The 11,901-nt window shown below is 33.1% G+C and overlaps 1 protein-coding gene across 1 annotated transcript in view; it reads right to left on the bottom strand.

Annotated features, from left to right (window-relative positions):
- Window positions 1–212: 212 nt before the first annotated feature.
- The window catches only part of LOC114331985 (putative transcription factor SOX-14), a 119,466-nt gene continuing 107,777 nt past the window's right edge, over window positions 213–11,901 (bottom strand). The window contains exon 2 of the mRNA XM_028281678.2: window positions 213–11,274. Coding sequence (XP_028137479.1) covers window positions 10,414–11,274 — 861 coding nt within the window. The 3' untranslated portion in view covers window positions 213–10,413. The remainder of the gene's footprint in view (window positions 11,275–11,901) is intronic.

The raw sequence follows: 11,901 nt of genomic DNA, 5'->3' as shown, positions 1-11,901 counted from the left end.
TATTATGCATTATTATCTGGATTTCGTAATTTATTTCGCATTACTTTATCATTTAACTTGAAAATGTATCAAAATATAAAATAATATATTCCTCCAGTTTTTGTAATACGGAATTAACACGTAACACATAATTTTTAATTGGTATGTTAATTTTAACTACACCATCTGTTAGTTCGACGTCTGTTGGAACAAGGAAATTAAAACTACAATGATTTATTTGCCATATAATAATATGTATTTAACAGCAACTACAATACAAAATTTACACACTATATAATAACTTTAATAGAGTAATATGAATATAATACATGGGGACTTAAAATGCATGAAATTTACACCAAGGTAGTAATATGCAAAAATATTGCTAACTTTGAATCTTTTTGTCGTCCACCAGAAGTAAAAGTCAACAACGCGACAACCTAACTCATCTTTTTTACAAAAATATGATAAAAGATTTGACTTGACCGACCTAAAATATCCAAATGAGCAATCATAGTCAAAACTTCTCCCACATTGGCTAATAATTATTGCAAATGATTGCATAAACTCGTTAAGAAACAAAAAATCGCTGCCAAGTTTTTGTCTTTCGACAGAAAGATCGATCGAACTTTTTCACGTAAGATGCTTATAAATTTTGACGCCAAACTGACCCCTTGGTCTGTATATGCCAAAAAAGGTAGATGTGTTTCAAAACTTGCAATGATCTATCGTTTCTTTCTTGATAAACAGTACATATTAACAAAAACAATTTTTACATGAGCAATTTTTACAGGATATTTACAAATGCGAGATCGATTGTGGAGCTTGCTTCCAAAACGACATGGAGTCAAAAACAACGTCCGCATAACAAAAAATAAAACGAAAAGCACAGTACCCTACATCTAAATCAGTCAACAGTACGCCTGGAAAAAAGACATCAACCGACCCGCTTAAAACAATTGTTATTGGGTACAAAAATACACCGAAATAGACTTGTCAAAGTAGTAGTTAAACCCGAAAAAGGCAAGCCACGACAAAAGGGATTGTAGTTCACTTACTATTTTGAATTTCGAGTGGTTTGCCTGTTTTGGTTTACTGGCACAAAATTTAAACTTATATCGTCCTTCCACTGGAAAAAAAGCTATATATTGTCACAGACTGGTAAGTCAGAGGTGTTTCTTCTTCTATATGTATATGCACTGGCATTGTTTAAAAAGTGCTTAAACAAAAGAGATACTTTTAACTTCTCAAGAATTATGATTGGTTCTTACAAATGTTGTACATGCAACTAGTAACAGGAGTGTTATATTACCCTGTCGTCACACATCGCGAGTTTGGCTTACACAATGATTGAGTATTTTGTTAAGAGAGATTCCAGTAAGGGGCAGATCTTGCAAATTTACTTTCTACTCAAAATTTGAAACATTTGTGCTATTGAAAACTATAAGGAAGTTATAACAATTTAGGAAATAAAGGAAATCTAAAGCTTTTATCTGAGTTACCTACACTTGTACATAAATATCTGAAACTGCGAAGATCATCCAGGTAGCAAATCAAGGAGCGGGGACTTCAGTTGAAAGCATTTGTACAAAGAGTAAACATTCATTTAAAATGCATTGTGCACGAAATCAGTGGTTTTGCGACATTGCCAGATAAAATGGTCGAGTAGTTGTTTATTTAGAATACATTCAATATATATATTTTTTGTAAATATGAATATTTCAAGTGCCGTGAAAAATAGGACATTAAGTGTAGGGGTCGACAAGACAAGAATTCTTGTCTTGATAACAACTTCTTGTCTTGTCTTGAGAAAAAATCAAGAAATTTAAAAAATCTTGTCTTGACGTTTTCTTGACATGTTATATCTTGTCTTGACTCAAGAAATTTCGAGATCTTGAAATTTCTTGATTACCTGGTCCAGTGATTCATCGGCGACCTTTTTATTGCGATGCGTGCTGACACGGCTTAATAAATCCCAGAATGACCTACAGAATCTAACACCAGAGTCAAAGAATACTTAAATGAGCCTAGGTCAGAAGATGCTGAGAATCTACTTGATTTGTAGAGAAGACACGAGAATGTCTACCCGTTATAATCGAAAATGGTTGAGGATTTTCTCAAAACGCCAGTAACATCTATACCTGCGGAAAGGCTATTTTCAATAGCAGATTTAACAATAACAAAGTGAAGAAATCGGTAAGACGTTAACTCCATAATGCTGGGGCCATAGTAACGTCTAATGCCGTTATGGTGGCCCCAGCATAAGAAGTATTATCTGCCTTAATTCATGGCTCATTAATTCCGATTTAAAAATTTATGTTACATTTACTTGATTTACATTTGTAAATCTTTTTAGCAAAAAAGTGTTCAATATATTAAAATACGGTATTTTATGTTAAAATATGTTATCTTTTTCACAAATTAATACCTAGTCAAGATATTTCAAGATTTCATGATTTCTTGACAAGAAATCTCAACATTTCAAGATCTTGTCTTGATTATTTCTTGTCAAGAAATCAAGAAATCTTGGTATTGACAAAAAATTTCTTGTCTTGTCTTGAAATCTAAAATTACTTCTCTTGAAATCAAGACAAATCAAGACAAGATCTTGAAATTTTCAAGAACTTGGCGTCCCCTAATTAAGTGCACAATTCCGTAAAATTATACACAATGTTTTGATATTTACGCAGGAAGCAGAAGGAAATTTTACTGTGAAACAGATAACAAATAAAAATCCGAAAAACCTTTGAAATCTGATTGATTTGACAACGTCGCGTAACCAAAATTTTCGATCGATCTGATCTTGGCGGTTTCACATATTTGTGTCGACTTGTACTAAAATTATTTTCGGTCGTCTTGTGACTAATACAAAGTTGAAATTTAAATTGATGAATACAGGATTTATTTTATTCCAATTTTAACACTCATTTGGTAATATGAAATCAAATTTATTAAACGTATTTTCATACTGCATGGCATGGGAAAAATAAAGATGAGTGAGAGAATAAAAAAGTATCTATTTTGCCTTAAACCGCTTCGAATAACATCCAACTAAATCATTAATTACTTCCTCTTTGACAAGTCTACTGTTCTCTACTTTATTCATACTTACAGGCAGGCCTTTTAAAATTTCAAAATTTCAAAACTCTTATATATATTATATTATATATAGGGACAGTCCAAATCTATTAAATAGTAATGCTAGTACACTGAAAGCACACAGTAACGCCTTTACGACGTTGTCAAATATATTTCTTCATTATAAGAATATCGATGTTGCTCTCTACAATTATATTGAAATTTTTAAAAATGTTTCATTACAGCTATTAATTAATTGTCTATTACAAGTTTGTGCGTTGACTTTTTTGAAAAATCTCTAAAAATGGACCGTGAGCTTATACAAATGATTACTGGTTTGGTTTTGTGATGACGCAAAAATGATTGTACCGACAGTATCGCTGGGATTTTGCGAAATCACTATGACGATAACTTACTAGAAACAAAATCTAAACATTTCACAGTAAATGAAGCGGTGATGAAGACATACATAGCACCTCCTACACCATCAGTGTCATGAGACGCCTTTCATCATCCTCACAATTCTGCCTATGATAACAAAACAAAACTTAATTTTAAAAACAATTATTTCGACGAATATCCTGCATGGATATTTAAGAAATTTATCTTAATATAACAATGAGTTCTTGTAGAAGGTTCTCACATTCTCTTTAGAAAAAATTAATTAAAATACTATGTAAAAGGTATATTTATATTAAAAAAGAGCCCTTTGGGTTACGTCACAGAACGTTTTCGGAAAAACAATTCCATCATCAGTGTTGATTACAGGTATACATGCTTTGAGCTACTAAAATGTATGGGTGAAAATCCTTTAAATGGCATAACGTTGTTATAAAGTTTTGTTATAAAGTGCATTTTGTATAAAATAATATGTGACGTTTAAAATTGTCCATGACTTTACATTATGACAACGTAGGACTTTCCCACACTGTGGGTTGCTGGTTCTGAGGTTAAAACCTTACAATATGGACTCTAGATAGCAACTCTAAGCAACCTAACCACTAAACAGCACTGATGATGGAATTGTTAGTCCGAAAACGTCCTGTGATGTAGTCAAGAGTTTTTTCCTGATATAAATATGCCTTTTATAAAGAATTTTGACTAATTTTTTGTGATTAATGATATAGAACGGACTACAGCAAATTATTTTTTAATGTGGATTCTCTTTAGACTGGTATAAGCTCTGTTTTATAAATGATTTCTAGTTATTAAATTTAAAACAAGATACATATTTATAGATGAATACAAATTTGGCAGTAAAGAAAATCAGTGGTGTAAATAATACAGATTTATCAAAAAATTATAACAATGAAATTACTGATGGCTCGTAGATTATATTTCAGTAAGTTCCCTACGAAAAAAAAAATTAAGAAAACCGGTCAGTGAGTAAAACTACCCAAAATATATAACGATTAGAGTGAGTCTTACACTCACCTCAAGTTAGTGTGTTAGTTGATAGTTTTTAACCAAGTTGTGTTAAGTACGACAAATCGTCAGGATTTTGTTTAGTTTTAATCAATAATTTTGAAACACCTTCCCATTCGGAAACCGACTAAACATATTCAATTTGACAGCTGCACAAACGTTTCTACCCTACTTGTAATATCGATTGTTATATCGAATGTCGATTTCTACTACTACTACCACCCGAGTGCTCGATTTAAGATTTTTTTACAGCTTTACAATGGGAACTTTTAAGTACAAATCTGGACGAAACAATTGTGGTAAGTTAGTTCTATTGTACGATTTCGTCTAAAAAAATTGGCTACAGTTCCACTTTATTGGTAATTTATAATCCAGTCTGCGGGAATGTTTTAAGAAAAAGTATTTTCATTACAATCAACGAAATTTATGCGTTCTGAAAGGAGAATAGAAAACTTCTTGCAAATTAAAGGAAAGAGACAAACTATAAGTCCTGATGTTTTGGTTACGTTTAGACTCTCAATCGTTTTTGATGTGTAAAAACAAGTGGGTTTATTCGGAGGTTTTTATCATATGAATTGTTTTTATCAAAAAACAATACAGCCACTGAGATTTTGGAGAAATCGAACATATCGAACAGCAGAAGCATTTAGAGAATGGTCTACTAGAGGGATACATCCAAGGGATCTGAAGATAATGAGTAACCTTGAAAAACGTTTGGGGAAGCTATAGAAGAAGGCTGAAAGTGAAAAATATTCTGAACTGGAAGAATGTAAATATTAAACGAAAAGTAATATCCATACCTCGTCTAACCTGCCATTCTGTGACAAGTGTTTCGCTATGTTTAGCTCTTCAGATAGAACTTGCTTGAAAGACGAGGTAAATAGGTCATTCACTGACTAGTGCACTCTGGATTTTATAGTCAAATTTTAGAAATCGTACAAGAGCCTCACTCTGGAAAACAAAGTCGCATTTCGATAAATATAAAATTATATTACAAGTCTTTCAGATTATATTCTTATTAAATTTAAAAAGTTGACATCGAAAGCAATTGACAATTGACAGCGTAACATGGATGTTTTTTCGAATAAGAAAGCACGCATGCTCAGTTCATCCGACAAAATTATTTTGTAAAATCGATAACACTAGAATGTACATCTACTGGTAGTAACGAAAAAATACCAGATCGAAATGGCTAAAATACACCCGATATCGAACTTAGTATACGCCAAAAAGAACGTAGCAGTTCCAAAACTTTGCTATTTACAAAAATATACCCTGTACATCAAAAGGTATTATTGTGGTTTATTATACGAAACTGACAGTAGAGTTTAAAAACGAGTTCAATGAAGAATTTTTATTTATTGATGATTTTACATTCTCTACATAAAAATTCGAAGTTTTCAAAAATTATTATAGATTAGAACTGTTGTATATAAGAACGTCATAATCATATCTTAGTTAGTTGTTTTACATGAAGGTGCCAATCCTTAGCATATCTAAACTAATTTTTCTATCTCATCATACCGTAGAGGTAAATAAAAATTTTGTACGCGTCACTCACACCCAATTACGTTTTAAATTTAGTGGGCATAGATGCCTACGCACCTGAACGTGAGGGACGCAGAGATCAGTGTTCACATTCAAAACCACACAAATGCATATCTGTCGCGCTTTTAAATGCAATAAAAGTTTTTCATTTAATTCAGTAAATACAAAACACTTTAAGTGTAAGCTACAACGTTGGTCCTTCGAGTCGGATCAACTTATTAGCTTACGCTTGAAGTGTTTTGTATTTAGTGTATTAAATGAAAACCTACATTATAAATGCTAGGTATTTATTGCATTTGAAAGCACGACAAATATGCATGTGTATGGTTCTGAATGTGAACAGAGACACAGAATATCTGCATCCCTCAGGTCCAAGTGCATAGTCACCTATGCGTGCCGAATTTAAGTCAATTGGGGGTGAGTGGCGCGTACAGATTTAATTTGTTTTTTTTTTCGGTAACATAACTTTCATTGACCTGGTTTTTCTGGCTTATTCTAGTTTCGCCAATTCACAAGATATTTAGTAGACACAACGGCCCTATATTTTACTATTATACGTTAGTAAATTACTCATGAATTGGATATTGTTATCGTTAGAATTGTTTTCGTGTTGTTTTTCTTAAGTTTCTCGTATTACATTTCTTTTACTTTAAGAATAAACATTTTTGGACGGTTGCGTGTTTTATTCTATAAACTTCGTTGCTAGTCCTCCATCGACGTGAAAACTCGTCCTTAAATTCCCTATCAATAAACGTACCTTTTGGCGAAAAACTTTTTAACATCAACATACGCCACTGAATTGAAACAAGGTCAAGCGGCAGCAGAACCTTTAAAATGACTACACGGACTTTTGACAACTAAATATTGGTCATCAAACAGATGAATCACAGCCTGTTTTTGTGTTCTGTTACCGTTTTTATGAGGTAACAGTCATTAAAAAGTCGAAAACTAATACCGGGCTAGCCGGGCCGACAAACGTACTGAGCTAGGCACTATTAGTGTTCAGTCACTTTAGAGAGAAGCTGTGATCACCAGAAAACCACAACCGAAGGTACTAGGTCTGGTCATAACTGACAAAACAACAAAATGGATGTATATCTTTAGTCGCTAATTCTAATTAAGTTAATTTAATGCAAACTTACTGAATAATAACATATAATATATGTATTGTAATTAATAAATAATTATATGAATAAATAGAAAATTTACTTCTTAATAAAGGAAGATTAGCAAAGTTGAACTAAACTTGCGTGGACAGAAATCGGACCACTTTAAACCTTTGATTTTAACTATATTTATTTCTGAAACTAATTACTTCCAATAAAAAAGGTATATATACTTTTTGAAAGATAATTTAATAGGCTTTAATATGACCATAAATTTGCCATGGATTTCTTATCATTTATATGCGTAGCAACTGAAAAACATAGAACAGCGTTTATTTGATGTTTATAACGATAATAAGAAATTTGTGAAAATTTGTTATTATTGCCTTTGCAACTAACAATGGCATATTGTTTGCTTTTCATAATTAGTAGGTGTTCAGGTGTGTGTAAGTTTAATGGACACTACACCGGAGAAAGTTATTGCATTGAAGAAAATGCACTTAGCCAGAGATATGTTGCTGTACAACTGGATATGACACTCGCCGCGGTTCGAAGAGCGTTACAACTTTATGAGGAGACTGGATCCTTTTGTAGACGACCTGGAACTAGTAGAAAGCGACTTTACAATTATTGCTCGTGATGATCACTTTACTGTGTCGACAATATTAAGATCATCACCTTAATGTCTCTCAAGTGCAAAAACAGGTCCGTGAAGTAATAGGAATGGTTATTAGTCAGTGGAAACCTGACGAAATGGCTCTCCACAACAACTAATATATTTAAATCATCAGTTAATAAAATAATTATAGCCAGAATGATCGCCAATATTTGAAACGAATAGCCACCAAAAGAAGATTAGTCAGTGGAGAGTAAGACGAAAACTGGATGAAAATAATTTGACTCCTCGAGTATTTGCAATTGGTCAAAAACTTACTGCAGGTCATCGTCAAACACGCATGCGATTTGCACAGGATCATCTGAACTGACGTTGGGACAATGGAGTTCTGCTCTGTTCTCAGATGAGGCCAGAATATTTCTCTACAGTAGCGACCGAAGAAACTCTACCGAAGACGAGGAGAGCAATTTGTAGTATGCTGCATTGAAGTGCGAGGTCCTTATGGAGGTGGTTCCTGCATGATCTGGGGTGCAATTTCTGTGGGGGTACGAACCGACCTTGTTTTCATTCGTAGGGTAACCGTCTTCTCGGGCGAGGAGGTTTAACGGGTGTTAGATACATCGAGGAGATTTTAGCAATGCATGTGGTACCTTACGTTGACTACTTTGGAAACTAATTTATTTTTATGCAGGACAATGCAAGGCCACATACCTCAAAAATCGTGCAAGAGTACATTACCAAAGTAGGTTTTCTGATCATGGAATGGCCAACGTGCAGTCCAGATCTCAATCCATTAGAACATTGTGCAATAGAGCTTATTGTCGCAATAGAAGAAGAGTGGCTTAACATCCCTCACGAAACAATAGGGAACTTAATTAGATATATGCCTAATAGTATCAGCAGTTATTAATGCAAGAGGAGGTCATACGCATTATTATACCGGGTGTCCACTTATATTTTCCCACATTTTAACTGCCTATAACTTCTAAACGACTCCAGATAGAAATATGCGGTTTTTGCTGAAATGTTTTATTTTAGTAAAAGTTTTGTTTGAATGGATTGAATTTTTTTATATCGCTTTTAAATAAAAAATGGCGGATTTTTGAAAAAAAAAACGTTGTTGACTTTTTTTATTAAAACATCCAATATATTTTTATGTAAATTGAAAGAACGGACATTTACCTATCCAGCGATATAAAGTTTTTTAAAATCAATTATCAAAAATGACTGAACAATTAATTTTTAAAATGAGATATGCAATGTGGAAGTCACATAACAATATCAATTTGCTTAGTTATGTTATTTAGTTATGTGATATCCACGTTGCACCTCTCATTTTAAAAATTAATTACTCAGTCATTTGACAACCGATTTTAAAAAACTTTATATCGCTGGACAGGTGAATGACCGTTATTTCAATTTGCAAAAAAATATACTGGGTGTTCCATTAGAAAAAAGTCAACAAAGTTTTTTCAAAAATCCGCCATTTTTTTTCATAATTGAAAGCAATATAAAAAACTCAATCCATTCAGAAAAAACTTTTACTAAAATAAAACATTTCAGCTAAAACTACATATTCCTATCTTGAGCCGTTTAGAAGTTATAGAGAGTTAAAATGGGGGAAAATATAAGTGGACACCCGATATTAAGCAGTATTAAAAGCATTAATTTTTAATTGTGAAATACCCTTTTTGTGTTAGCACTACAAAAAATTAATTTGCTTGATGTAGTCATTTTTCAACATAAGAAGTCGAAATCATGTTTCATAAATGTATGTTCATATTAAAGCATATTAAATTATCTTTCAAACAGTACATCTCTTTTTTGATCCGAGTAAGAGTTTCTGAAAAATATAGTTCAAATCAAAAGTTTAAAGTGAGCCGATTTCTATGCACTTTAGTTTACTTTTATAAATAATAAAATATTACAAAATTAAGCAAAATATGTATACATATTTATTTGATACTTGCTAAACTAGATAAATATCCCACTTCCCCATAAACTGAACGACGAGAAAGGAAGGCAACTGACCAACATAATATCCTGTACAAAAGAGGCCAAACAGGGGTAACTTAGAGGGAATCAATGGAATACGAATCCGTTGAAATGCAAAAAATTATCATGCATTAGTTATCAGATTTAATATGTGCAATTTTACTGAATACGAATATGGCCTAGAGTCTAGAGTCTAGAGCGTAACAAAATGTTGGTAAGCTAAAAAAATATGAAAGTACTCAATGAAATAAGAAACAAAGGAGTAAATAAATAGGTAAGATATACATCCATTTGCATTTAAAAATTTCGACAAATCTGACTACCAGAACCATTTATTTCGTCACAAACACGTTTACATAAAAATATTTATATATACAGATCCCTTAGGAATGCGATTTTCAGTGGCAGTTTAAATATAGTGGCATTCTCGATCTAAAATGACTGTCTTACGTAAAACTGTTAGATTCTGGTAATACATCGTAATGATAAATACAAAAATAATAAACGCAAAATGAGATCAATGTTTGGGGTTAAGAATATTTATAACAATATAAAAACTGTCGATGTGGCCATCGTTCTATATAATGAGGACCAACCCCAAAATATTAACAGTATAATTGTGCCTCCACACACAGTAAAATCTCAAAAACAGTCTTAATCTCTTCCTCACATTAGAAACGCCGCTGTTTGCATTTCGGCCCATGTTTCGTTTTCGATGTTAGAGAACATCGGAATATCCTTGGGACATGAGAAATCTAGGTGCGATCCGGAACTATTTGAAGCAGTATCGAAGTTGGTATCGATATCCGCTAATTCTTCAAGATTGATCCCATCCATTGGTAATAGGTCGTCGATCCTGTCTAAATCGTCTAACGAGGCTGGAGTAATCTGTGGATGGGACAACCTATCTTCAGGCTCTTCTTTGACTGTGGTGAACTGGCTGACCCAGGTATCGTCATAAATGGTAGCACTTTCTGGTGAATCCGGAGTATCACATGAAGGACTCGACGGTACCTTAGCCAGGAAGCTCATCGGAGGCAAAGGCATGCTCTGTCTTATATGGTCTTCTGTTTCGACTATCCTATTGAGCTGCCTTTGCTCTGCAACATTGGTCAACCTAAATTTCAATTTCGATGCCACCGATTCAGGCACTGTGCTACGTCTGGCGTAAATCTTTTCATTGACTATGGAGCTATTATTATTTGTATCATTTTTATGCAACTTGGATGATTTCTTGTTCTTTTTAGAAGAACTGGGTTTGGGAGTTGGCTTGGTACTTTTCTTTCTGGGACGGTATTTGTAGTCAGGGTACTCTTTCTGATGTAATTGACGTAGGCGTTCGGCTTCTTCGATAAACGGCTGACGTTCTTCATCGTTCAGTTGTTTCCATCTCCGGCCCAGCTTTTTGGAGATCTCGGCGTTGTGCATATCTGGACTTACTTCACAGATTTTTCTGCGCTCGATCTGAGACCATACCATGAACGCATTCATCGGTCTCTTAATGTGATTCGGATTGTTCTTTTTTGTCTGTAACAAAAGAAAACAGAATTATTATACTGTCGAATGCATTAATGTTTTAATTATTATAATGCGTGAATAACGTTTTTGACTCTTTAACCTGATAACATATATCTGATACAATACAATAATACATAAAAAACACAATATAGATGAAACAACGTTTCGAAAATTTTATCATTTTGGTTAAGTATACTTTTTACAGCAGTTTCCATTAAATCATGTTGAAAATATTATCATTAATAATCAACAAGTGCATGTCATAAAATTCCAAATTTTTTATTAACTTAAGGTGATTTTTTATCCACTTCTGTACAAGGTATCGGAAAGATCTTCAAAAAGGTTGATGTCGATTTCAAAATCGTTCAAATTCAAACTAAAATGGTGTTTCTCAACTCGCCGCCTTGGCCGACTTTGATAATTGTGCCGATTTTCAACGGTCGAGTGCCTCAAACAGCAAAAATTATGAAAAATAGATTGTTGTTTGCGCTGGGTAATTAAGAAAATCTTTAATGGAACTTAAAATTTATCATAAGCGGACTTACGGGGGGATAGTCAAGTAAACAGAAAACAAATTAAAGCTTTATGAAACAATCGAAAAGGGCAAAAACAATGTTGTTCTGAAGCTATTTCCTT

This window comes from Diabrotica virgifera, chromosome 7 (genome assembly GCF_917563875.1).
Source record: "Diabrotica virgifera virgifera chromosome 7, PGI_DIABVI_V3a".
NCBI lineage: Eukaryota > Metazoa > Arthropoda > Insecta > Coleoptera > Chrysomelidae > Diabrotica > Diabrotica virgifera.
Note: the sequence above shows the minus strand (reverse complement) of the source record. Positions and strands in the feature narration are given on the sequence as shown.